The sequence below is a fragment of the Vombatus ursinus genome, unplaced genomic scaffold, assembly GCF_900497805.2.
Source record: "Vombatus ursinus unplaced genomic scaffold, bare-nosed wombat genome assembly UNPS02015030.1, whole genome shotgun sequence".
Classification (NCBI taxonomy): Eukaryota; Metazoa; Chordata; class Mammalia; order Diprotodontia; family Vombatidae; genus Vombatus; species Vombatus ursinus.
Window position 1 is genome coordinate 472,162 of NW_020954808.1, and position 23,147 is coordinate 495,308.

General features: G+C 38.4%; 3 protein-coding genes across 3 annotated transcripts in view; all 3 read left to right on the top strand.

Annotated features, from left to right (window-relative positions):
* LOC114030973 (zinc finger protein 239-like) overlaps window positions 1-7,438 on the top strand; it is a 50,883-nt gene extending 43,445 nt beyond the window's left edge. Inside the window, exon 2 of the mRNA XM_027845945.1 lies at window positions 5,124-7,438. Coding sequence (XP_027701746.1) covers window positions 5,126-6,115 — 990 coding nt within the window. The 5' untranslated portion in view covers window positions 5,124-5,125 and the 3' untranslated portion in view covers window positions 6,116-7,438. The remainder of the gene's footprint in view (window positions 1-5,123) is intronic.
* LOC114030971 (zinc finger protein 665-like) overlaps window positions 1-23,147 on the top strand; it is a 154,123-nt gene that overhangs the window by 53,324 nt on the left and 77,652 nt on the right. The window lies entirely within an intron of this gene.
* LOC114030942 (zinc finger protein OZF-like) lies at window positions 11,862-23,060 on the top strand. Its single transcript, XM_027845905.1, has 2 exons — window positions 11,862-11,937; window positions 21,074-23,060. Exons 1-2 carry the CDS (start codon window positions 11,862-11,864, stop codon window positions 22,177-22,179), a joined length of 1,182 nt encoding a protein of 393 aa, XP_027701706.1. The 3' UTR covers window positions 22,180-23,060.

Consider the following 23,147-nt stretch of genomic DNA (forward strand, 5'->3'; position numbering starts at 1 on the left):
CTATTGTTATGTCTTTTAATTCTTTCTCTTGTCTTCTTGTTATTGCTAGCACTTCTAGAAATATATCAAATAATAGTGGAGAGAGTAGGCATGTCTTATAAGGGAAAGCTACTTACTAGTGGATCTCTATTGCATATGAGGTGTACTTTTGCTTTTAGTTACTTTAGGTACTTTTAGGTACTGAAAAAGATCCCTTTCTGTTTATATGTAATAGAAATTTTTTTTACATGTGTAAGTTTTGTACTTTGTCAAAGGCTTTTTTCACATCTATTGAGATAATCGTGTGGGTTGAGGCAGTTTGTTTTTCAATTTATTATGTTGATTTTCATCCTGATGTTGAACCATCCTTACCTTGGATGAACTACTGTGGTCTGACAAGATTTTACTTTAAAAATTTTAAATGATATTCATTAATGATTGGTCTATAGTTCTCCTTTGCTTTATCCTGCCTTGATTTATTTATCGGGACTGTATTTGTCTCATAAAAGGTATCTCATAGAGTGCTTTCTTTCTCAATTTTGGGAATAATTTTGGTAGTAATAGTACTAACTGTTTTTGAAAAGTTTTGTAGAATTCTCCTGTAAACCCATCAGGACCAGGAGTTTTTTCTTTGATAGGTCCTTTATAGGTAGTTCTGTTTCAGTTACTGAGAGTGAATTATTTAACATCTCTATTTATTTTTCTGTTGGTTTAGGTATTTTACATTTTTGAAGGCATTTCTTTATTTGTAGTCTTAGTATTCTCAATATACTGTGCATAGTATATTTGATAATTATTTTATTGTGATTTCACTTGTTCATTAGCTATTTTGTTGATGTTCTACCTTAAAGCAGTGTGATTGTTTATCAGTTGTCTCTTGGATTTTGTTATTATTATATAGAAATACGTTTGATTTGGGAGGGAGTGTTATTTTGTAGCCTGCAACTTTGCTGAAGCTATTAATCATCTCATTTGGTATCTTTGCTGACTCTCTAGGAATTTTTAAGCAAATCATCATGTCATCAGTAAATAAGGATAGTTTTATATCCTTGTCTGTCTTTATGCCTGCAATTTTTTCTCATCTTATTGCCATTGCTAGCATTCCTAGAACTATATAAAATAATAGCAATGAGAGTGGACGTCCTTGCTTTTACTTCTTTATTTGTTGGGAAAATTTAAATGATACCAAAACATGTCAAACTACTTTGTAAAGCAGCAGAAATAAAAACAAAAAGTTTTGGTATTGATTAAAAAAATAGAGAAGTAGAATAATGAAACACATGAGCAAAGAGAAAACCAGAAAAAATAGGACTCAGCTGAATGTTCTATAAACATGCCTTACATGGGAAAGAACTCCCTATGTAATAAAACAGTTGGAAAACTATAAAGCATTTTGACAGAAATTAGGCTGAGATCACAGTCTTACATCATATTCCACAGTAAATTCAAAATGGGTGTGACCGGAATATTATATATCACACTAGGCAAAAATTAGAAGAGAAACAGATCATGTACTTTTCATACCTGTGAGTAGGAGATGTATTCTTAATCATATAAGATATAGAGGCACTTACAGAAAGATAAAGTTTGTTATCCAGGTATCCAAGATATATAGACAGCGTGTGTGTGTGTGTAAGTAAAATCAAAAGCTGTTCCCCAATATATGTGGTCAAAGAATATGAACCAATAGTTCTCAAAAGAATTACAAGCTATTAACAACTACAGAAAGAATGCTCCATATAATAACGAAAGAAATGTAACGTTTAAAACCCTTGAGGTTTTGCCTCACACTAAGACAGTTGATAAAGATGGTGAAAGATAGGAATAGTTGAAATTGGAGGAGTTGTGTGAAGATAGGCACACTAATTTATTGTTGTCGTAGATCTGTGAATCAGCACAATTAGTATAACCATTTGGGAAAATAATTTGGGCTTTTTCTAGTAAAGTGACTAAAATCTTCAGATTTTTTAACCCAAAGTTTCCACTATTAAGCATATACCTCAGAGAGGTCATTGATAAGCAGAAAATGCCTACATACATCAAAATATCAATAGCAGCACTTTCAGTGGTAGCAAAGAACTGGAAATAAAGTAAATGCCTATCAAATGGGAAATGGCTACACAAACTAGGGTACATAAATGTAATGGAAAATACTGTATCATAAGAAATGACAAATATATTGGATACAGAGGAGCATGAAAAAATGTGAACTGATGCAGAGTAAAGTAAGCTTTGCCAAGAAAACAACATACACAACCACCACAACAGTGTAAATGAGAAGGAACAATAACCATAAAACAATCAAAAGTGAAAGTTATAAAATTATATATAACATACATGGTCCCAAGAAGAGATATGAATAATTACCCTTATCCCACTCCTTCGCAGAGCTGGGAGCTCCATAAGTGTGGAAGTTTGCTTATGTTTTTGGACTTATTCCAATATATTGATTGGTTTTGCTGATATCTTTACTTTCTCTTTATTTTTTTCTTTAAGATATTCTATTATAATATGGGGTGGCTTTCTGTGAGAGGAGAAAGGAAAGATATTGGGACAGTTTTTGGCAATGTGAAAACAAGATATCAATAAAATTTTATCTAAAAAAGTCAAAAGGTGGGGAAAATAGAAGAAAATGTAAGATATCTTGCAGTATAAGGATCAGACCTGAAAAAAATAAAGTTGAGATGAGATCATTTAAGAATTATTGGACTACCTGAAACCTATGACAAAAAAAAGAAAAGCCTCAACATCATATTTCAAGAAACCACAAAAGAAAACAACCATAGGCTTTTAAAACCAAAGGCAAAGTGAAAATGGAATCCACTAATCACCTCCTGAAAGAAATCCCTAAATAAAAACTTCCAGAAATGTTATAGCCAAAATCCACAGCTCCAAGTCAAAGAAAAAAAAAAATTAAGCATCAAGAAAGAAAGAATTCAAGTACAGAGGAGCCGCAGTCAGGACCACAAGTCAGGACCACACAAGATTTAGCAGCCACCACTTAAAGGATTGAGGAACTTGGAAGATATTCTAAAAGGCAGAAAGAAAGAAAGAAAGGTTGAAAGAAAGAAAGAAAAGTCTTACAATAGAGAATAACTTAAACAGCAAAACTCAGTAAAATTTTACTGGGGGATGGGGGTAGGGGAGGGTGGGGTGGGGCAAGTGGACTTTTAATGAACTAGAAGACTTCCAAGTATTCTTGATGAAAAAAAAAACCCAGAACTGAGTAGAAACTTTGAAATTCAGACACAGGAGTCAAGAGAAACATAAAAAGGTAAATAAAAGCAAGCAATCAGAATGCATTATACAAAAGTGAAGTTTTTACATTATAATAGAGGAAGATGATATAAATATCATCAGAGGTAATAGAAGAAACCAAAGAAGACAGAGGGCCTGGGAGTCACATTTTATTTTGGTGTTTTTTAAGAAGAGAGGAAAGATGTTGGGGGGAGGGAAAGGAGGAGGCAGAGTGGGAAATGTTTGAACCTCATTTTAATTTGTACTGGTCAAAGTATGAAAGAACACACACACAAAGTTGGGTGCAGAAATACATTTCATTCAATAGGGAAACCAGGAGAGAGGGGAAGGAAGAAGGAGAATAAGAAAGGTGTTAGATTTGGTTATAGATTATTCATAACCAAAATACTTTAACCTCAGAGAATGAATCACAAGAAGGATTTACAAAGAAAAAAAAAGAAAAGATAAGAATCTGGGCAAATGAAAGAGAAGAAAGGAAGTGAGCAGAAGTGATTCTGTTGGGCATAGAGCATTGGCTCTGAGCATACTTTGTAAAGAGGAAATAGGAAGAAAATAGGAAAAAATAGAAGAGAATAAGATAGAGGGATATATACAGTTAATGATCATGCCTATCAATGTGAAAGGGATTAATTCATTCATAAGATAGAAGATTGTCAAGTGGTTTAAAAAGCAGAATTCAATCATAGATTAGTTACAGAAAACATACTTAAAACACAAAAAAAGGACACAGTTAAAATAAGGGATTAGAACAAAATTATTATTCAATTGAAGTAAAATAAGCCAGTGGTAATAATCATGTTTTGCACAAGACTATAGCAAAAATAGATTTAACCTAAAAGAGATAAAGGGAAACTGAATTTTGCTAAAAAGTGACATAGAAGATAAATTAATTTCAGTCCTTAATATGTAAACTTTTAATGGCATTGTGTCTAAATATTTAAAGGGAGAAATAGATTGCAAAGCTATAATCATTGGATGCCTCAGTGTATCCCTTTTTAGAACTAGACAAATCTGAACAACAAAAAAAACCAACCCAGAAAGGATTTAAGGACCTGAGCAGAATTTTAGAAAAGTTAAATATGCTAGTCCTCTAGCCATAATTGAATGGGAATAATGGGAGTATAAATGCTACTCATGCCACAAAGGGCATCATATTATTAGCAATGGTTCGGGATCTGGGCCCCACTGAAGCTAGAGAAATGCAGTAACTCCTGATTACTGGGCTGGAGAGAGGAGCCCTATAGGAGGCCCATAGGGTTGGGTCCTGATTCCACAGTTTCCGCAGTCCAGGCTGTTCTTCACATATCTTCCCTTTTCTCCATCCTTTATCCTTAAATTATTATGTTAAGTCTCGTAACAGAGTAGGGATGTCATCCTAATCTATTTTTATGAAAACCTCACATTCCATTTTTCTAGATTAAAGGTATCAAACTTTGGGTTGCAAGTGGCTACAGAATTTCTGAATGCAGCCCAACTCAGATTAAAATGTAATTGGAAAATGTTCAACAAAATAAATAAAAGTATAATACAACACCTGTTATTTTTGTGGTTTATGATATGTGTTGAATACAGAGGGCAAGACGAAACCATATATATATATATATATATATATTATATATGGTTTGTCTTGCCTTCTGTGTTCAACATATACACATTCATCTATCCCTTTCCCACTTCTTCAGATGCTTCCTTACACCCCCCACCCACCCCCTGCTTTGTCCCTGAACATTATCTTTCTGGAGCATCAGGACATATTTAAGAATGCTCAGCATTATGTTCATTCTGTCTCTTGGCACCATTTTCAATTGCATTCTACCATCTTAATTTTTTTTTATTCCTAGTTCAGAGAATGAGGGAATTCACCATTTTTCCTTAATCTCTTTCAGACATGGAAGCTATGACTGAGACCCCAGAGGCAATCCTAAAAGAGAACTTTCCAGGAGAACAGTCATTACAAGGGGTAAAAGTAGAAAAACTCAGAGGGGGCAAATGGTGCCACTCCACTTTGGGGAACTGTAGGGAAAGTGAAAGCCATAAAAAGAGGCAGCAGGCAAAACAGGAGAGTGATGTGAGAAAAATTATGAAATGTCAGAAGATTCACACTGGAGACAAAAGTTATAAATATTGTAATGAATGTGGGCAAGGATTTACTCACAATTCAAGCCTTATTGTACACCAGAGAATTCATACTGGAGAGAAGCCTTATAAGTGCAATGAATGTGGAAAAGCATTTACCCGCACCTCAATCCTTACAGTACATCAAAGGATTCATACTGGAGAGAAGCCTTATAAATGCAGTGAATGTGGGAAAACTTTCATTCAGAGCTCAAACCTTATTTTACACCAGAGGATTCATACTGGAGAGAAGCCTTATAAATGTAATGATTGTGGGAAGTCCTTCATTCAGAGTTCAGACCTTATTGTACACCAGAATGTTAATACCGAGGAGAAGCCTTATAAATGCAATGAATGTGGGAAATCCTTCATTCTGAGTTCAACTCTTATTGTTCATCAGAGGAGTCATACTGGAGAGAAGCCTTTCACATGTAATGAATGTGGGAAAACATTCATTCAGAGATCAGACCTTGTTAAGCACCAGAGGATTCATACTGGAGAGAAGCCTTATAAATGCAGTGAATGTGGGAAAGCCTTCATTGAAAGTTCTACTCTTATTGTACATCAGAGGATTCACACTGGAGAGAAGCCTTATACATGTATTGAGTGTGGGAAAACATTCAGTCGAAACTCCTACCTGCATCAACATCAGAGGATACATACTGGAGAGAAGCCTTTTAAATGTAATGAATGTGGGAAAGCCTTCACTCGAAATTCGAGCCTTATTCTACACCAGAAGATTCATACTGGAGAAAAGCCCTAAAATAGAATGAATGTAGGAAGCTCTTCATTCAGAATTCAGCTGTTATTGAACATCAGATGTTTCATAGAAGAGATAGAAGCCTTATAAATATAATGAATGTGGGAATGCCTTCATTCAAAGGTCAGATCTCATTAAGCACCAGAGGAGTCATATTGGAAAGAAGCCTTATAAATCCAACAAGTGTGGAAATTCCTTCATTGAGAACTTCAAACTCGTACATCAAAACATAACAAATGTAATGACTGTGGCAAGACATTTCCTAGCTGTTGACATTTTTTTTTCTGCATTAGAGAATTCACGATGGAGAGAAATCCTTATTGTATGTGAGCTGAGGCATATTAGAGTATAGTCTCACAAGTGTAAATAATTTGGGAAAACATTCACTCAGAGTTCAGTGCTTATTATACTTCTGAGCATTCCTATTGGAAAGAATACTCATAAATACAAAGAATGCGAAAAACAATTTACTGAGAACTCAGCCTTTATTAGACATAAGAAGATTCATATTGGATAGAATCTTATAAATACAATTTATGTGGGAAAGCCTCATTTGGCATTAACCATTAGAAGATTCCTACTAGAAAATCACTTTATAAATGTATGAAATATAGGAAAGTGTTTAGTAATTTCTCATGCTTTATTCATTAGCTGTTGATTCATAAGGGAATGTGACTTACAAAATCATTTACAGAGGGCTGATTATATGCCAAGCACACTGCTAAATGCAGGGTATACAGATAGAAAATGAAGCCAGTCACTGCTCAAGGAGCTTGAAGCTTCTTTGGGGAAAACAATCCACATAGAAGCATTAAGATTCAAGGAGGCTGGAAAGGCCCAGAGGTCCTCACTGTTCAGCTGTAGGGTCAACATCGAAGCCAAATATTTTCTATCATGCATTTGGGTGTCTTCCCCACAGAGACTTCCTATCATCAGTAGGAATGGGGTTTGGAGATGATAAATGACCAGTGAATGCATCTATGATAAGAGAAGTAGTTGAATGAGGAAAATATCTTTGGATCAAGTTTCTCAAAGAAGAATTTGGTATCTTAGACATGGAGAGAACTTCTCTATGGGTTATTTTCCCCCAAATAAGTTTCATGCTCTTTGAGCAGAAACTGGCTTCTTTTTCTATCTGTATCCCCAGCACTTAGCACCGTGCTTGGCACATAATCAGCCCTCTGTAAATGATTATATTGTGTGAATACACACAAACACACATACATACACACACACACACAGAGCATTCCAAAAGTTTTAGTGCGGTTTTAAGCTATTGAAGCCATTTTCCCAGTACAATTATAATGCAACATTGTTTTTTGTTTCTTGACCATTTCTATAACTTTTTCATTTAATGATGGAATTCAAACCATTAACATTTATTGTTTTAATCAATAAATTCAGTTTGACTTCTGACATTTTCTTATTGACCAGCAAGTGAAATTTATCTTAATTGTCTATATTCATGTACTCTGTAATTTGGTTGTCTGATCAAAATATTTTATCATTCTGTTTTTGTCTCTGCCTGATGACCCCGTAGATCTTACTCTTCATTCTGACAGTGACCTTCAGTCCCTTCACCTCTCTGTTCATCTACAAGCACTCATGCTTGCATCACACACACTCCTTTACCTTCTCTTCCCAGTCTCAACCCCTTGGGGAACCTCTTCAGTTCCCCATAATCCTCTTCTCTTGAATCTGAGGACAGTCACAGTATGTCAAAGCCTAACCTTATTGCTCCCATCATGTAACTCCTTTATTCTTACTGGTATGCTTCTGAAGAGAGCTGAAGAAAGTCAGGACACTATAGTAATTAGATTCATTACAAATTTAGGCTGTTTCTTTTCAGTTGGGAATTTAGTGCAGCAAGGCAGTCCTTCTGTTCCTCCATAGGAGGCCATAGGAGCAGATCTGGTGCCTCAGTTCAAGACTGGAACAAAACGAAATGCTAATGGAAATTCTGACAGGTAATAAAAGGAAATTCACTTATGTAACGCGGTTTTACTCCCCTCCCTAAGCCCACCCAGGTTTCTCTGATGCCTTAAGGGATTTGCAGAGATTGCTTCTCTACCATTGGATTGAGACCCCACTAATTGTATTCTGACCTTTTTTAGAGGGTCAGTGGCTAGCACTCCAGCTCCATTTAGTAACTTACATCAAATCAGTTTTTACAAAGGTCTATTTACTTCAAAGATGTGGCAAGAACAAACAAACACTGTACCATCTCAGTCAGAAAAGGGGATTTAGGCTCACTGCTTAACTCACACTGTAGCAGTAATCCTATTGAGGCCAAGTCCCAATGTTCTGGGATCTTGGCTTCTCAGAGTTTCCCTCCTGGACTGACTGCAACATTTGTTCTGGCATCCTAACTTCCAAAATCTCTGTGGATTGAACTCCTGAGTCAGAGACGTCCCTCTATGGACCTGGAACTGAAAAGAACGAACAAACCAAACCAAGACCCTCTCCTGTTTTTTGGGACCACGTGACTTAAAGTGGGGGTGGAGGGGTGGGGTTCAGACCTTCCCCTTTACCATTGATGTCGCCTGTGTTGTGAGTGACTGAATCCTCTCCCGAGAGAGAGCCTGTATAGTAAGTTGTTTGAGAGACTCAGTTCTGGTCTCCCTTCAGCCCACGTGGTTGGCCAGTGCCGAATGTCCACATGTGCACCAGTTCTCCTGACTTTCAGAAGCGGGTACCCAAGGTTTCCCATGTGTATGCCTCCATCTTAGGTGATCTGGGCATGTTTAATAAGCCCCTATACACAGCCACAACAAAGGAAAAGTACTCCAATACAGGGAGGACAACAGATGAATCCCACTAAGTGCAGCCCCTTTCTGCTGCCCGTGCTAGTAGGCAAGCAGAATCTCAGAAAAGCCGTTCATGGCTTAGCAGGCTCGGGATATTAGTTGGACGTTTCACTCAGCCCTGACGCCCCTTTCAGGTTAAGTGTATTAGAGCGACTTTGGCACAAAGTCAGCTAAATGGTTGAAGGACTTATCATGCCCCCTGAGACTTGTGTCAAACCAGCAGTCTTATTCAGATTCCTGTATTCAAGCATCTAGGTGCTTAGGGTGGAAGCTTCCAAAGCCCTACGAAGCAGTTGCTGGGGTGGTAGTGGTAGGAGTGCAAGGAGACTAGCGAGCCTCAGTCTTCACCTGGAATTAAGTGACGCCCACCCAGCTCAAGCCCTCGTCGCTTTCTTCCTGATCTTATGGGAATAGCTTCTTTTTTACACTATCTTTTTTTTTTAACGAATAAAAATCACATTTCCCGACCCATTGAAAAAATAATTGTAACAAATATACATAGTCAAGCAAAACAAATGACTGCATTGGCTATGTCTAGTGTGATATGTGGATGTCTCATTCTGAGCCCTGAATTCATCCCCACTCTGTCGGGAGGTGGGTAGCATATTTCATCAGGAGCCCTCTGGAATAGTTGATCATTGTGCTAATCTGAGTTCTTAAGTCTTTTAAAATTGTTTGTCTTTACAATAAAATACAAAATTGTTCTAGTTCTGCTCGCTTTAGTCCACATAAGTTGATAAAAATCTTCCCAAGTTTCTCTGAAACCACTCCCTTCATCATTTCTTAGAGCCAGGAATATGCTGGCCAGTGTTTTAACAACTGGTTGTCAGAAAAATATGCAGGTTGATAACGCTTTTAAGGTTAATCTGCACGATTGCCATTTTTCTCTGTCATTTAAGTCTAGACAGCCCACAAATCGGTTCTGATTTGTAACATTTGCTGATTTCTGAGGGGTAAATGCTCACACTGAAATCTTAACGATCAGCTTTGGAGAGCCAATTCGAGCTAGCTCTCGCCCACCCTTACAGCAGCACAGTAGCACTCCATGACATCCAGATACCACGAGTTGTTCAGCCGTTTCCCAATTGGTGAACACACCTTTAGTTTCCACTTCTTTGCCACCACCAAAAGAGCTGCTATAAATACTTTTTTTTTGTATATATGGTTCCTTTTCTTCTTGGTGTAGACCTAGTATTACTAGATCCAAAGGTTATGAACGGTTTATTTGGGGGGCGTAGTTCCAAAATGCTTTGCAGAATAGCTGGACTAGTTAACAGCTCCATCCACCAACAATTCATTTATGTACTATTTGTCATTTTCCTTTTTTGTCAACTTTGCCAGAAAAAGTGGGGGATGAGGTGGAACCTCACTTGCTTTAGTTTTCATTTCTCTAATTAGTAATTTAGAGGATTTTTTTTTTGTGAGGCTATCCGGATCTTGGATTCTTTTCCTCTGAAAACGGCCTGTTCATATCAGGTAACTTGCTTCTGCTCCCATGCTTTCCTTCCCTTTGCATTGCTTAGAGCCCAATTACAGGTCCTTAATTCGCCCACCCCCACCCCTCTTCATAATCCAATTTCTATGCTTATACTTTGTTTAACTTAGAACTAATCTTTCCCCTAATCTACCCTCCCTTTTGTTTTCTCTTCTCACTTCTCCCCTTTCCCTACTGTTTTTGTGTCTGTGTGTGTGAGTGAGAGAGAGAGAGACAGAGGGAGTAATCTCTCTTTTGATCAATTTAGATGAAAGTGTGGTTCAAGTGTTACTCACTCCTTTTTCCTTGTATGTATAGTCATCTACTCGAATACCCCAATGATGTGAAATAATTTCCCCGACTTTCTCTCCTTTTCCCTAGTGTATTCCTTCCCTCCTGCCTTTCCTTTCTTCTTTTTAAGATTATCAAAACATAAAAAGCCCACTATCAGGTCCTCTTAGATTCCCTGATGATTATAGTGTTGTGAGGGGACACACGTATCACCTCCCTCTATTAGAATGTAAATGGTTTTTTCCTGCTTCCTCTTTTATGGTTTTTTGCTGCTATTTGCCTTTGTATGTTTCTATTGACTTCTGTGCATTTCAGTTTCTACTCAGCTCCATTGTTTTCACGAAGAATGCTTGGAAGTCCTCTATTTCTTTAAAAGCCCATTCTTCTCTCCCCCCATGAGATTATACTGTTCTGATGGATGCTATTCTTAGTTGAAAAACTATGTCTTTTGCCTTCTGGAATTTATCATGTTATACATTCTTCGTTTCTTTAAAGCTCTACGTGATCCTGTGAGCTTTGTCCATGGGGTTTTCTGGCAAAGATATTGGAATTGTTTTGCCATTTCTTTCTCCAGTGTTGCCATTTTACAGATGAGTAAGCTGAGGCAAACAGTTGAGTGGCTTGCCTAGGGTCACAGCCAGATTTGAACTCATGAAGATGAGTCTTACTGACTCCGGATTTGGCACTCTATCCAGTGTGCCACTTAGCTGCTCATCTTTTGTTGTTTAGTCATTTTTCAGTCTTGTTTGACTCTTCATGACCCCATTTGGAGTTTTCTTGACAAAGATGCTGGATGGTTTGCTCTTTCCTTCTCCGGCTCATTTTACAGATGAGGAAACTGAGGCAGACAGGGTTAATTGACTTGCCCAGGGTTACACAGCTAGTAAGTGTCTGAGGCTGGATCTGAACCCGGGTCTTCCGGACTCCAGGTTCAGAATTCTATCTGCCGCAGGATAAGGACAACGTGGGATGTAGAGAAAGGGAGAAAGCATTCACAGAGATTGGCCCCTCTGTGTTTAACAGTAAACTATGAAGCCAGCCTGAAATGGCAGGGTTACACGTGGGAGGGCAAAGTTCCTCATTGTAAAAGTGAGATATTTGCAGTACTTCTGTCACAGTTGTTTCGTGAGCGTCCCGTGAGATACAGTCAGAGAAGGGCTTTTAGGAGCTCCGTGAAATGCGTCCATCCTCACTGCCGAGCCTGCTGGGCGTTCTCCAGTGGCTGAACATCAGCGCTGATCCAGAGGTTCTGGGTGACTTTATAGCTCATTCTTCTCCCCCATGCTTTCAGGTTCTCAGGCAGTCAATAAATAGTAAACATTTTGGGAGCAGTCAGGTGGCACAGTGGAGTGGACAGAGTGCTAGACTCAGCTAGCTTTCTAGCTGGGTGACCCTAGCAGCTGATTCTACTTCTGTCTGCCTCAGTTTCCTCATCTGTAAAATGGGGATAATAATAGCACCAATTTCCCAGGGCTGTTGTGAGGATAAAATGAGGTATTTGTAAAGTACTTTGCACAGTGCCTGGTACATAGTAGGTGCTTAATAAATGCCTGTTTCCTTCTTTCCCTTATATCCATTCCCAATTCTCTCCTCCTTTACTCCAGTGTCCACTGAGTTACTGGTCTTTTTTCTTGCCAAGGCCACCTCCTCCCCACCCCCACACCCTCTGATGAATCTCATCTTTCCAGGCCTTTTCCAGGACGTTGGCCCCCTTTCACGGCTAAACCACAAGCTATCTATATTCAGCGACTTAACTTCCTCTCCTCTTAGTCTCTTATGTTTATGCTTCAAATTAGACACACCACCTAAGTAAAGCTGCAGATATATCTTGTCCTCACTGCGGTGGGGGTTGAACCAACATATCCCCCAGTGTAAGGGTCTCACACCTTTCTCCTAGTCATGTGAGGCCCGCCCCTCATTGTTCTTTGGGTTTGGTTCACTTACTCCAGCTTACCCTCATACCACCAAGGGAGAGACCACAGCATAGAGTTCCATTCAAACTCAGCTTCTCAGGTGTAAACCCTGTTGAGATGAAATACATTTTTTCTAGACTCCAGCTAGTATATCTTTTATCCCTATAATCAGCCACTGGCAATAAAGGCGTTTTCGTATCTTAATTATAACAATATTAACAGCAGCAACACAAAAGAAATGACAATATATAAATACTTATGTTAAAACAAATGCATACACAAAGCCCATCAGAATACACATAGAAGCTCAGATTACAGCCTCCCAGCTATGCACTCGGTATCTGTGGTGAAGAGTGATCACACAAGAACCTGGCAGTGAAGCACAGGAGGGAGGAAAACTCCTGTGTTTATGGTAACTCACAACTCTGGTCCGAAGGTGTCAGTGTTATTGGTACATCCGGGATCTTAACCCCACAAAACTGCATCTGTGCTTACTGCTTACCTGTTGATCCTTCCACTCCTAGTTAGGAAAATTCTCCTCTTTTAAGTTGAACGTTATTTTTACAAACTCTTTCAATTATCCGTCACCCTTAAACAGGTTTTTTTAAAAAGTCTTAGTCCTTTTTTTTTAAAAGGAATTTTTATTGATTCTTGCATGAACCTGTTATCAGAATCAAAAATTAAAAGCTGTATTTCTGGATTTACATTGTCATTCTAGAATCAACATTTTAAAATATAGGAACATACATAGGAATAAAATATAGGAAAATTATGTAATGTGCCAAATGACTACATCAGTTGAGTGCTTTGCCAATACATACACATCATTGGTATTCCTGCATAACAATTTTATTCATCCTAAAGCAGATATAAAATATTGATAGACTTTAGTAAACCTGCTATGCATTTTGGGGTATAAAGTTATTAATGTTTATAAATTGCAAAGTGTTGGAAATAATAGCATTTGTGTAGCACTTTAAGGTTTTCGAAGTGTTTTATAAATATCTTATTGTAGCCTTATGACCACCCTGGGAGGGAGGTGCTGTTATGATCCCTATTTTACAGATGAGGAAACTAAGGCAGAGGTTCTATTGAGGGAACACAGCTAGGAAGTATCTGAGGCTAGATTTGAACTCAGGTCTTCCTGACTTCCTAACAGGGAGTCCAGCACCCTGCCCACTCTGCTACCAAGTGGCAATAGGCCTGCTCTTCCAAAATCACCAAAAATTACAAATAGTTCTTGCTTTACGTAAGTGGACCCGTCTGCAGATGCCTGCAAAAAGTAATTTTTTACATAATGCTGTTTTGCCTTTGAATGTGAGGGAGGAAAGAAGCAGAAAGGGGACAGCCAGTGGAGGGAAGAGGCTGGCCTGGTTTCAGGACACATTGGGCCCAGGACCAGAGGAGCATATGTGGGGGCCAGGGCTAGCCTCGTGGTGGCCTGGCCAGAACACACAAGGGTGGCAGACACATAGGGCCTCGACATAGATACGGACAGAAGAGGATGAGTAGTAGGCTGGGGCTGGGGAAAGACATAGTACACAAGTGTAGACAGATAGAGGAAAGACACACAGCGGCCAGAAAGGCCAGAAGGTGTCTGAAGCCAAGCCTTGATCCTGCTATGGGGTTTCAGAGAGAGAGAGTGTGGTTGGGGGTGGGTGGGAGGTTGCTGAGTACCAATCAGAGGGGCAGGAGGAGGGTGGGGAAGGAGGGAGAGAGAGACAGAGAGAGTGCGCCAGTGCATAGTAATTGTATAGTAAAATTAACCTAGGGTTTTTTTGGAATGTGTTTTTCCTTCAGAATTCAAATTTGTGTAATGTGAATTGACATAAAGCCAGAATTATCTGTACTAATGCCTGGTAGTCTTTTAGCTGAAGTTTTGTACCTCATCTTTAAGAAAAATGTTATTGCATAAAGATGAGTTCTCAAACATTCTGAACTTGGATCTAATATACATAATTTTCCAGGAACAAATGATATATTTTTTAGTCAAAGTTTATTAATTGTATAAACTTAGCTTTTCTTACTGAAGTCATCACTGAGAAACAAACCCAAACAGAAGCAGTCATTATTTGATTGAAACAGAACCACGATCAATGCCACTTTAGCTTTTCTACAGTTCAGAACTTGCTCCAAGTAGAGGCAGTAGAGCAGGAACAGAAACAACTATCACAATAATAATAATGATCCTAATGACGAGAGAACCATACCAAAAGTCAGAGGACTTATCTTGGTTTGGATGGATATCTTGGTCTGACCACTAACTTGGCTATGTACAACCTTTTAAAATCACTTCTCCACTTTTATTCTTAGTTATGTAATATTTTTTAAAATAATCTTTATATAGTCTGGTTTTTTTACATTCCAAAATGCCTCCAATTACAGTTCAGTGTGCCCCCCTCCAGCTAATGTTATCATTGACTGCTTTGAGAAGAGCAAAACTTTCTTCTAGGTGTAGGGTGATGGTCCCAATGAACTCTGCCTTTATCACAGTTCATCTGGATAAACAAAAAAGAAGAGGAAAACCAGTGAAGTTGATCAGTACTTTGTAAAAAGTTTGAACATGTGTGTCGTGCACCACACCTACAGAGCTACTAAACTGAATCGTGTTTGTTTCTTTGTAATTTTGCAGGATTCACTTTTGGTTATTTTGTGGTTCTTTCCATTTTATATCATAGTCAAAATTGTGAAAATGTCAACTCTTAAGGTGAATGGCAGTCTTCTTTGAACTTCAGAATACAGAATGTTCCTTATGTGGCTCTCCCTGGTCCAATCAGAATGGAGTTTACAGGGACACGTTCAGGTTGACTCTGCTCACCCAGGGTACCCAAAGCTGCTGCAAACTCTCTGCTTTTCCTTCTCACACCAGAGGTGGCAACAGAGAATGGCAATCCTTCTTGAACTCTAGCTGGCGGCAAAGAGCCATCATTTTCATTGGCGCCATTGGTCAGTGAAGTCAAATTGCAACCAATCAGGAGCCTGAAGCGTCTATTAACTGACTGATCTTACGTCCCAGCTCAGAGACTGCAGCTTTCCAGTATGGCACCCTACCCTATTTCATGTTCCTGTACCTAGTTCTGCAGGTTCCTCCAACGTCAGTAACTTAAATGAAAGCATCCTGCCTTAAAAAGCCATAGTTCTCCAGATTTCCCCATCATATAGTCCTTTTTAAAAAAAAAACAAAACAAAACATACCTAAGGCTCCAAATGTTTGTATGATTTCTCATATTTTTTTAAATTTACTCTTCCTTATCATAAAATATGTGCAAATTAGCTGATGTACCATAATGTTTTTCAGGTCTGAAGTGTACAACAAACATGGTAGTCCATTTCTTTGCTAGATATCCTTGAAACCCTTTCTTTACTCTTAATGTCACTATTTTAAAAATTAAGTTGAAGATCTTTTTTTTTTTAATAACATTAAATGGTTCCCAAAGAAACAAGAAGTAACTTTGTCATTCACAAAGAGATTTCAGATGTTATGATTTACAACAAAGATCTTTTTCCACTCTGAAACTGTTCAAATCCCACCTAAGATTTTATGGGATGAAGTCGCAAATCATTTGAGCAACCTTATTCAAAAGAAACAGTGCAATTAAACAGATATTTGTGTGGGAAACTTTGTATGATAAGAGATTTACTCAAGTGGCATTGTGGTAAGTTGGATTGAGAGCTGTTCTAGAAGAGAGAACATGGATTCAAGTTCTGTCTCGCACAAAGTTTCTGTGAGGCCCTGCCCAAGTCATTTAATAGCTTCATGCTGAAGGCAGCAGTCTTCAAAACTACTAGTTGCAAAGAAGGTACTGATTTGTGTTGATAGAGGGGAATTCTCTTCTCTGGAAATCCCCTATGTCAAACAAGTCTCAGGTCCAGTCCTTAACCCTGTACTCATGAAAGAAGTAACTCAGTAATTCAAGGGGGAAGACATGAAGAAATGTGTATGAAGGTCAAAGGAGGGAGAAATGAAGAATATTTTGTCATTGGAGTATATTACAGATTATATTGTATTACAGATTACCTGGACAGAGAGATGAGCAATTTGGGAAAGAGATGACAAGCCAGGTCCAGAGTCATGACATGGTAGGGATAGTGCTTTTCATTTTTGTGGATATCTGCTGGAGCTCTCTCTGCCAGATCCCACATAGCTGGACTTTCTTGTGATCATTTTCCTCCTTCAAAAAGCTGAGAAACCAACAAAAGGAAATTCAGTGCAGGAATAGATAGTCAATAATAATAATAATAGCTAACTTTTATATACTGCTTGCCATGGGCTCGGCATTGTAATAACAAGGAGGAATTAATTGGTTGCTGAGATGGAAATATTGGAAGCTCTCAAGGCAAGTGAACGTTGCTTTATTTACTTTGTGGTAGAGGAAAGGAAATGCATCCCAGAGTTTTGGAACCTACTGTGTGCCAGGCACTATGCTAAGCATCTCTTATAATTATCACATTTGATCCTCACAACAACCCTTTGAGGTGACTTCTATTTATTATTCCCATTTTATAACTGAGGAAACTGAGGCAAACAATTTAATTGACTTGCCCAGGGTCACAGAGCTAGCAAGTATCTGAGGCCAGATTTAAACTCAGGTCTCCCTGGTTCCAAACTCAGATCTCTCCACTTCTGTCACCAGAGCTATGCCAGCTATGACCCAGAAAGATCCTGATAGAGTAGCATTGTGTTGATACACTTGGTAGTGTAGTGCTGAATCTAATAAGGTGGAATTCAGTAAAGTTAAATGTAAATTATTTCATTTGTGAACAAAGAGACAACTTCACAAATAGAGGGTGCACAAGGCAGGGTTAGACAGCAGTTGTTTTGAAAACCATCTTGGAATTTTAGTGGACTCAATACAGTTTAGCAGTGCTGATGCCATCACAGGGTGCATTAAAAAGGGCAAAAGCTTAAACTAGGCATAGGGTGATGGTCCCAGTGTGCTCTGCCCTTTTCAGACTTCATCTGGATTTGTGTCCATTTTTGGGCATCACTGTTTAAGAAGGACATTAAAAAGCTGGAGCTTCTTTAGTGGAGAGCAGCCAGCACGGGGGAAGGTCTTGAGTCCATGTCATATGAGGATTAGTTAAAAGAATCAAGTAGGGATGTAATTGAAGAGAGAAAAATTAAGGGGAAGGAGGTATGGTAGCTGTCTTCAAGTATTTAAAATTTGTTTTGGAAGAAGGCATTAGATTTATTCTTTTGGCTTCAGGACAAGAAATAGCAGCAAAGGGTGGAAGTGGCAGGGAAGAAAATTTAGGCTTGATGTCAGGGGAAAAAAAATTTTAAAAATTAGATATGTCCAAGAATGGGATGGGATACCTGGAGAAATGGTGGCCATCCTTCAGTCAGAGACTGGATGACCACTTGTCAGCTATGTTACAGTGGAGTTTCCTGTTGGGTAGGAATTGAACTAACTGGATACTAAGGCTCTTTCCCCTTCTCAAATTGGATTTGCAATTCTGTCAGTCTGTGATTCTTCTAAACCCTCTGCAATATGGATTCATTACTCACCTGAAACTGCTTCTCCAAAGTTATCTCTTAATTACCAAGTCAAATGGGATTTTCTCACTCCTCATCTTTGATCTCTCTGCATCGCTTCATACTGCCTGACCATTTATGTTCCCTCCCTCTCCCCCCTCTTCTCTCTCAACCCTGCTGTGTATCTACCCTCTTTTTCCTTCCTCCTGTCTCTCTTTCTTCCCCCACTCTCTTTCCTTCCCTCCGCCTTCCTCCCTCCCCTTCTCTCCCTATTTTTCTCTCTGGGTTTTTGGTTCTCCCTTTTGGTACCAGATTCCTCCTGGGCTCTACTTCCATTCTTCTGTTCTCCTTTGGCTCCAAAAGATAAAAAAAAAAAAAATTGGAAGGCAGCTACAAAAAAGAGCACAAAGTAGGTTGTATTTGAAATATGTTGTATTTGAAATAGGGATGATAATAGTGACCCTCTTTACTGTACTCTCTGTGGAAAGTGCTTTGTAGCCCTAAAAGTAACATAGCTATTATGTGAGCTATTATTTCTTACTATATGAATCCAGACAAGACACTTAACCTCTCTCAACATGTGTAGAACAGGAATAAAAAGCACTGTTGTACTTTCATGATAGGGATGTTGTGATGATAAAGTAACATGATGTGTGGAAAGCATGTGGTAAAGATCAAAGACATGTTTATATATCATATATATTATTATGATTTATTGATCTGATGGGTCAAAACTGCAGAGAAGGAAACTAAGAGATATTTTAGTGTGATCCCCTTAATTCTGCAGTTGAAGAAACATACCGAGGACGATCATATGGTTTGTACAAGATAAAATACAGAGTAGGGCAGCTAGGTGGCACAGTAGACAGAGTGCCTGACCTGGAGTCAGGAAAACTTATCTTCCCAAGTTCATACCTGGCCTTGGACACTTACTAACTGGGCAAATCATTTAACCCTGTTTTGTCTCATTTTCCTCATCTGTCAAATGAGCTGGAGAAGGAAATGACAAACCACTCCAGTAACTTTGCCAGGAAAACCCCAAATGAAGTCACAAAGAGTTGGACACGACTGAAATGACTGAAATACAACAAAAATACAGAATAAATGATAGGACTGAGATTTGAACCCATGCCAAATCCAAGACCCTTTTTTTTTTTTTTTTTTTTTTGCTTAGGCAGTTGGGGTTAAGTGACTTGCCCAGGGTCGACCACACAGCTAGTAAGTGTCAAGTGTTTGGTCAGAGGCCGGGTTTGAACTTCAGGGCCGGTGCTCTCTCCACTGCGCCCCGTAGCTGTCCCCCTTTCTTTTTTTTTTAAGTAATGTTTTATTTTCTCCAATTACATGTAAAGACAGTTTTTAAGTTCATTTATTAAAATTTTTGAGTTCCAAATTTTCTCCATCCCTCACCTCCCTTCTCCCTGAGACAATAAGCCATTTAATATAGGTCATACATGTTTAATCATGCAAAACATATTACCATATTGATTATGTTGTGAAAGAAGACATAGACCCAAAGGAAGAAAAACCTCAAAAAAAAATACAGAAAGTGAAAAATAGTATGCTTTGATCTGCATTCAGATGCCATTAGTTCTTTCTCTGGAGTTGGATAGCATTTGTGTCATGAGTCCTTTGGAATTGTCTTGGATCGTTGTATTGCTGAGAAATAGCTAAGTCATTCACAGTTGATCATCGTACAGTATTGCTGTTACTGCATACAATAGTCTTCTGGTTCTGCTCACTTAGCTTTGCATCAGTTGATATGTCTTTCCAGGTTTTCTCTGAAATCCGCCTGGTCATCATTTTTTATAATACCATAGTATTCTTTCACAGTCATATACTACAACTTGTTCAGCTATTTCCCAATTGATGGACATCCCTTCAATTTCCAATTCTTTGTCGCTACAGAAAAGAGCTGCTGTGAATATTTTTGTACAGATAGGTGCTTTCCCCCCTTTTTTGATCTCTTTGGAATACAGACCTAATAGTGGTGTTGCTGGATCAAAGGGCATGCACAGTTTTATAGGCCTTTGGGTGTAGTTCCAAATTGCTCTCCAGAATGGTTGGATCAGTTCACAACTCCACCAACAGTGCATTAGTGTCCCAATTTTCCCACATTCCCTCCAACATTTATTATTTTCCTTTTCTGTTATATTAGCCAATCTGATTGGTATGAGGTGGTATCTCAGAGTTGTTTTAATGTGCATTTCTCTAATCAATAGTGATTTAGAGCATTTTTTTTCATATGACTATAGATAGCTTTGATTTCTTCATTTGAAAACTTCCTGTTCATATCCTTTGACCATTTATCAATTGTGGCATGACTTGTGATCTTGTACATTTGATTAATTTCTTTACTTATTTGAGAAATGAGGAAAAGCCCTTTCTGTTGCACAGAGTGGCCACTTAGTGATGTTAGTCTTTTAACTTTTTACTTTTCACTTTCACTTTTCACTTTGTGTCCTGTGTCCTGATTCCAGATACTTCTCCAGATCCCTGCTTTTTTCATATTTTCTTTTCTTTCCATTTCTTCTCTTAAACTATTTTGTTAAACCTTATTCATCAGAGGCTAGCCAGAGTGATCCTATCACAATCTGTTTCAGGAACATCCCACAATCAGTCTTCCTTGATTGTTCATCCTCATCCACGGTGCTCCTATTATGCATACATCAGTCTCCTTCCAAAATCTTTTGATGATTCCTCACTTTTCTTCCATCGTCCTTTCCTGCCATCTTCCCAGAGTGTCAGGCTGTATTTGAGAGTTCTCAAAACCATGTGCCTTCTCATCACTGGAAACCATTTTCAGTTGCATCACTTCATCCCCTTTCTCCCAGATTGGAGAACTGGAGAAATTCATGATTTATTAATCTCTTTCAGATTTGGAGACTAGCAATGAAACCACAGAGGTGACTCCAAATGAGAATATTCCAGAAGAACAATCATCCCAGGTTATGAAAATAAAAAGTCTCACAGGGGGCAGTCTTTGCTACTCCATATTTTCAGATTTGGGGAAACACGACAGCCAGAAAAGGAGGCAACAGGGAAGTGATTTGAGAAAAATGACTAAACATCATAAGAGTCATCCTAGAGAGAAATGTTATAAATGTAAGGAATGTGGAAAAGCTTTCAGACAATGCTCACACCTTACTGAACATGAAAAGATTCATTCTGGAGAGAAGCCTTATAAATGTAATGAATGTGGAAAAGCCTTCACTCACAACTCAAGCATTATACGGCACCAGAGGATCCATACAGGGGAGAAACCGTATAAATGTAATGTATGTGGGAAAGCCTTCATTCAGAAATCTGATCTTAATGTACATCAGATGATTCATACTGAAGAAAAGCCTTTTAAATGTAATGAATGTGGGAAAGCATTCAGTAAATCCTCTTACTTTATTCAACATCAGTTAATTCATACTGGAGAGAAACTTTATAAATGTCATGAATGTGGGAAAGAATTCACTCAGAATTCTGGTCTTATTCAACATCAGAAGAGTCATACCAGAGAGAAGCCTTATAAATGTAACGAATGTGGGAAAGCATTCTCTAATACCTCACGAGTTATTCAGCATCAGAGAATTCATACTAGAGAGAAGCCTTATAAATGCAAAGCATGTGGGAAGGCATTTACTCAGAATTCAACCCTTACTCAACACCAGAAGATTCATAATGGAGAGAAACCTTATAAATGTAATCATTGTGGTAAATCATTCACTCATATATCTGGCCTTATTCAACATCAGAGGATGCATACTGGAGAGAAGTCTTATAAATGTAATGAATGTGGAAAAGCATTCTTTAAAACCTCACATGTTACTCAACATCAGAGGATTCATACTGGAGAAAAACCTTATAAATGTAAAGAATGTGGGAAAGCCTTCATTCAGAATGGTAGCCTCATTCGACATCAGAGGATTCATACTGGAGAGAAGCCTTATAAATGTAATGAATGTGGGAAAGTTTTCTCTAATTCCTCACATGTTATTCAACACCGAAGGATTCATACTGGAGAGAAACCTTACAAATGTAAGGAATGTGGGAATGCTTTCACTCAGAAAGGTAGCCTCATTCGACATCAGAAGGTTCATGTTGGAGAGAAGCCTTAGAACAAATGTGACCAAGCATTCCTTGACTCATTGACAGATTATTTAGAACTGGAAGATTTGTACTGGCCAGTAGCCTTATAAATGCCATTAATGTGGAAAAACATTACCTCAGAGGTCAAGCCTTATTCTATTTGAGAGGATTCATACTGAAGCGAAGTCTTATAAGTGTAATAATACATGTGGCAAACGCTACAGTTGCAGCTCATTACTTATTGAACATCAGAAGATTTATAATGGAGAGAAGGCTTATAAATGTAATAAATGTGGGAAAAGCTTCAATTGCAGTTCATAACTTATTGAAATACAGTGATTCATGCGGTAGAGAAGTCTTTTAAATGTAATGAATCTTCAGTTGCAGCTCATAACTTTTTGAACCTCAGATGATTCATACCAGAGAAAGGAATGTTGGAAAGTCATCAGTCATTGCCCAGATCTTGTTAAGCACTGGAGGATTCTTATTGAAAAGAAGCCTTTTGGATGTATCAAAAGCCTTCTATTACATGTCGATTCTACGTAGCTGTTAGAGGATTCCTGTTGTAGAATAGCCTTAAAATTAAGTAAATATGGGAAGGCATTCAGTAAATCCTCACACTTTATTCAAAATCAGCTGATTAATCCTGGAAAGAAGTCTTAAACATGTAGAACAGCTTTCTATGGTAGTATGTAACTAATAAAACATCCCCAGGTTCAGTATTGTAGAGAATCGTAGACATGTAATAAATACCAGAAAACTTTCTCAGACGAAGTTTTACTCAGAATCACAGTAATAGGGAAAAAAGCCTCCCCACGTCTAATTTAGGTCAGAGGATCATGGAATTGGAGCTGGAAGGGACCTTGGAAGCCATCAAGCACACTTTTGCCAAGGAGGAAATTGAAGTTGATAGAGGTTAAGTGACTTTTGCAATGTTGCCTGGCTTGTAAATGTCTGAGGTGCGATTTGAATGCAGGTCTTCCTCGCTCCGGGTCCA

Excerpts from the sequence above, each read along its gene's own strand:
- LOC114030942 (XM_027845905.1), top strand. The coding sequence starts at position 11,862 with ATGCGTCCATCCTCACTGCCGAGCCTGCTGGGCGTTCTCCAGTGGCTG. Across the intron at positions 11,938-21,073 it reads CGCTGATCCAGAGGTTCTGG|ATTTGGGGAAACACGACAGC; the intron begins GTGACTTTATAG and ends CCATATTTTCAG.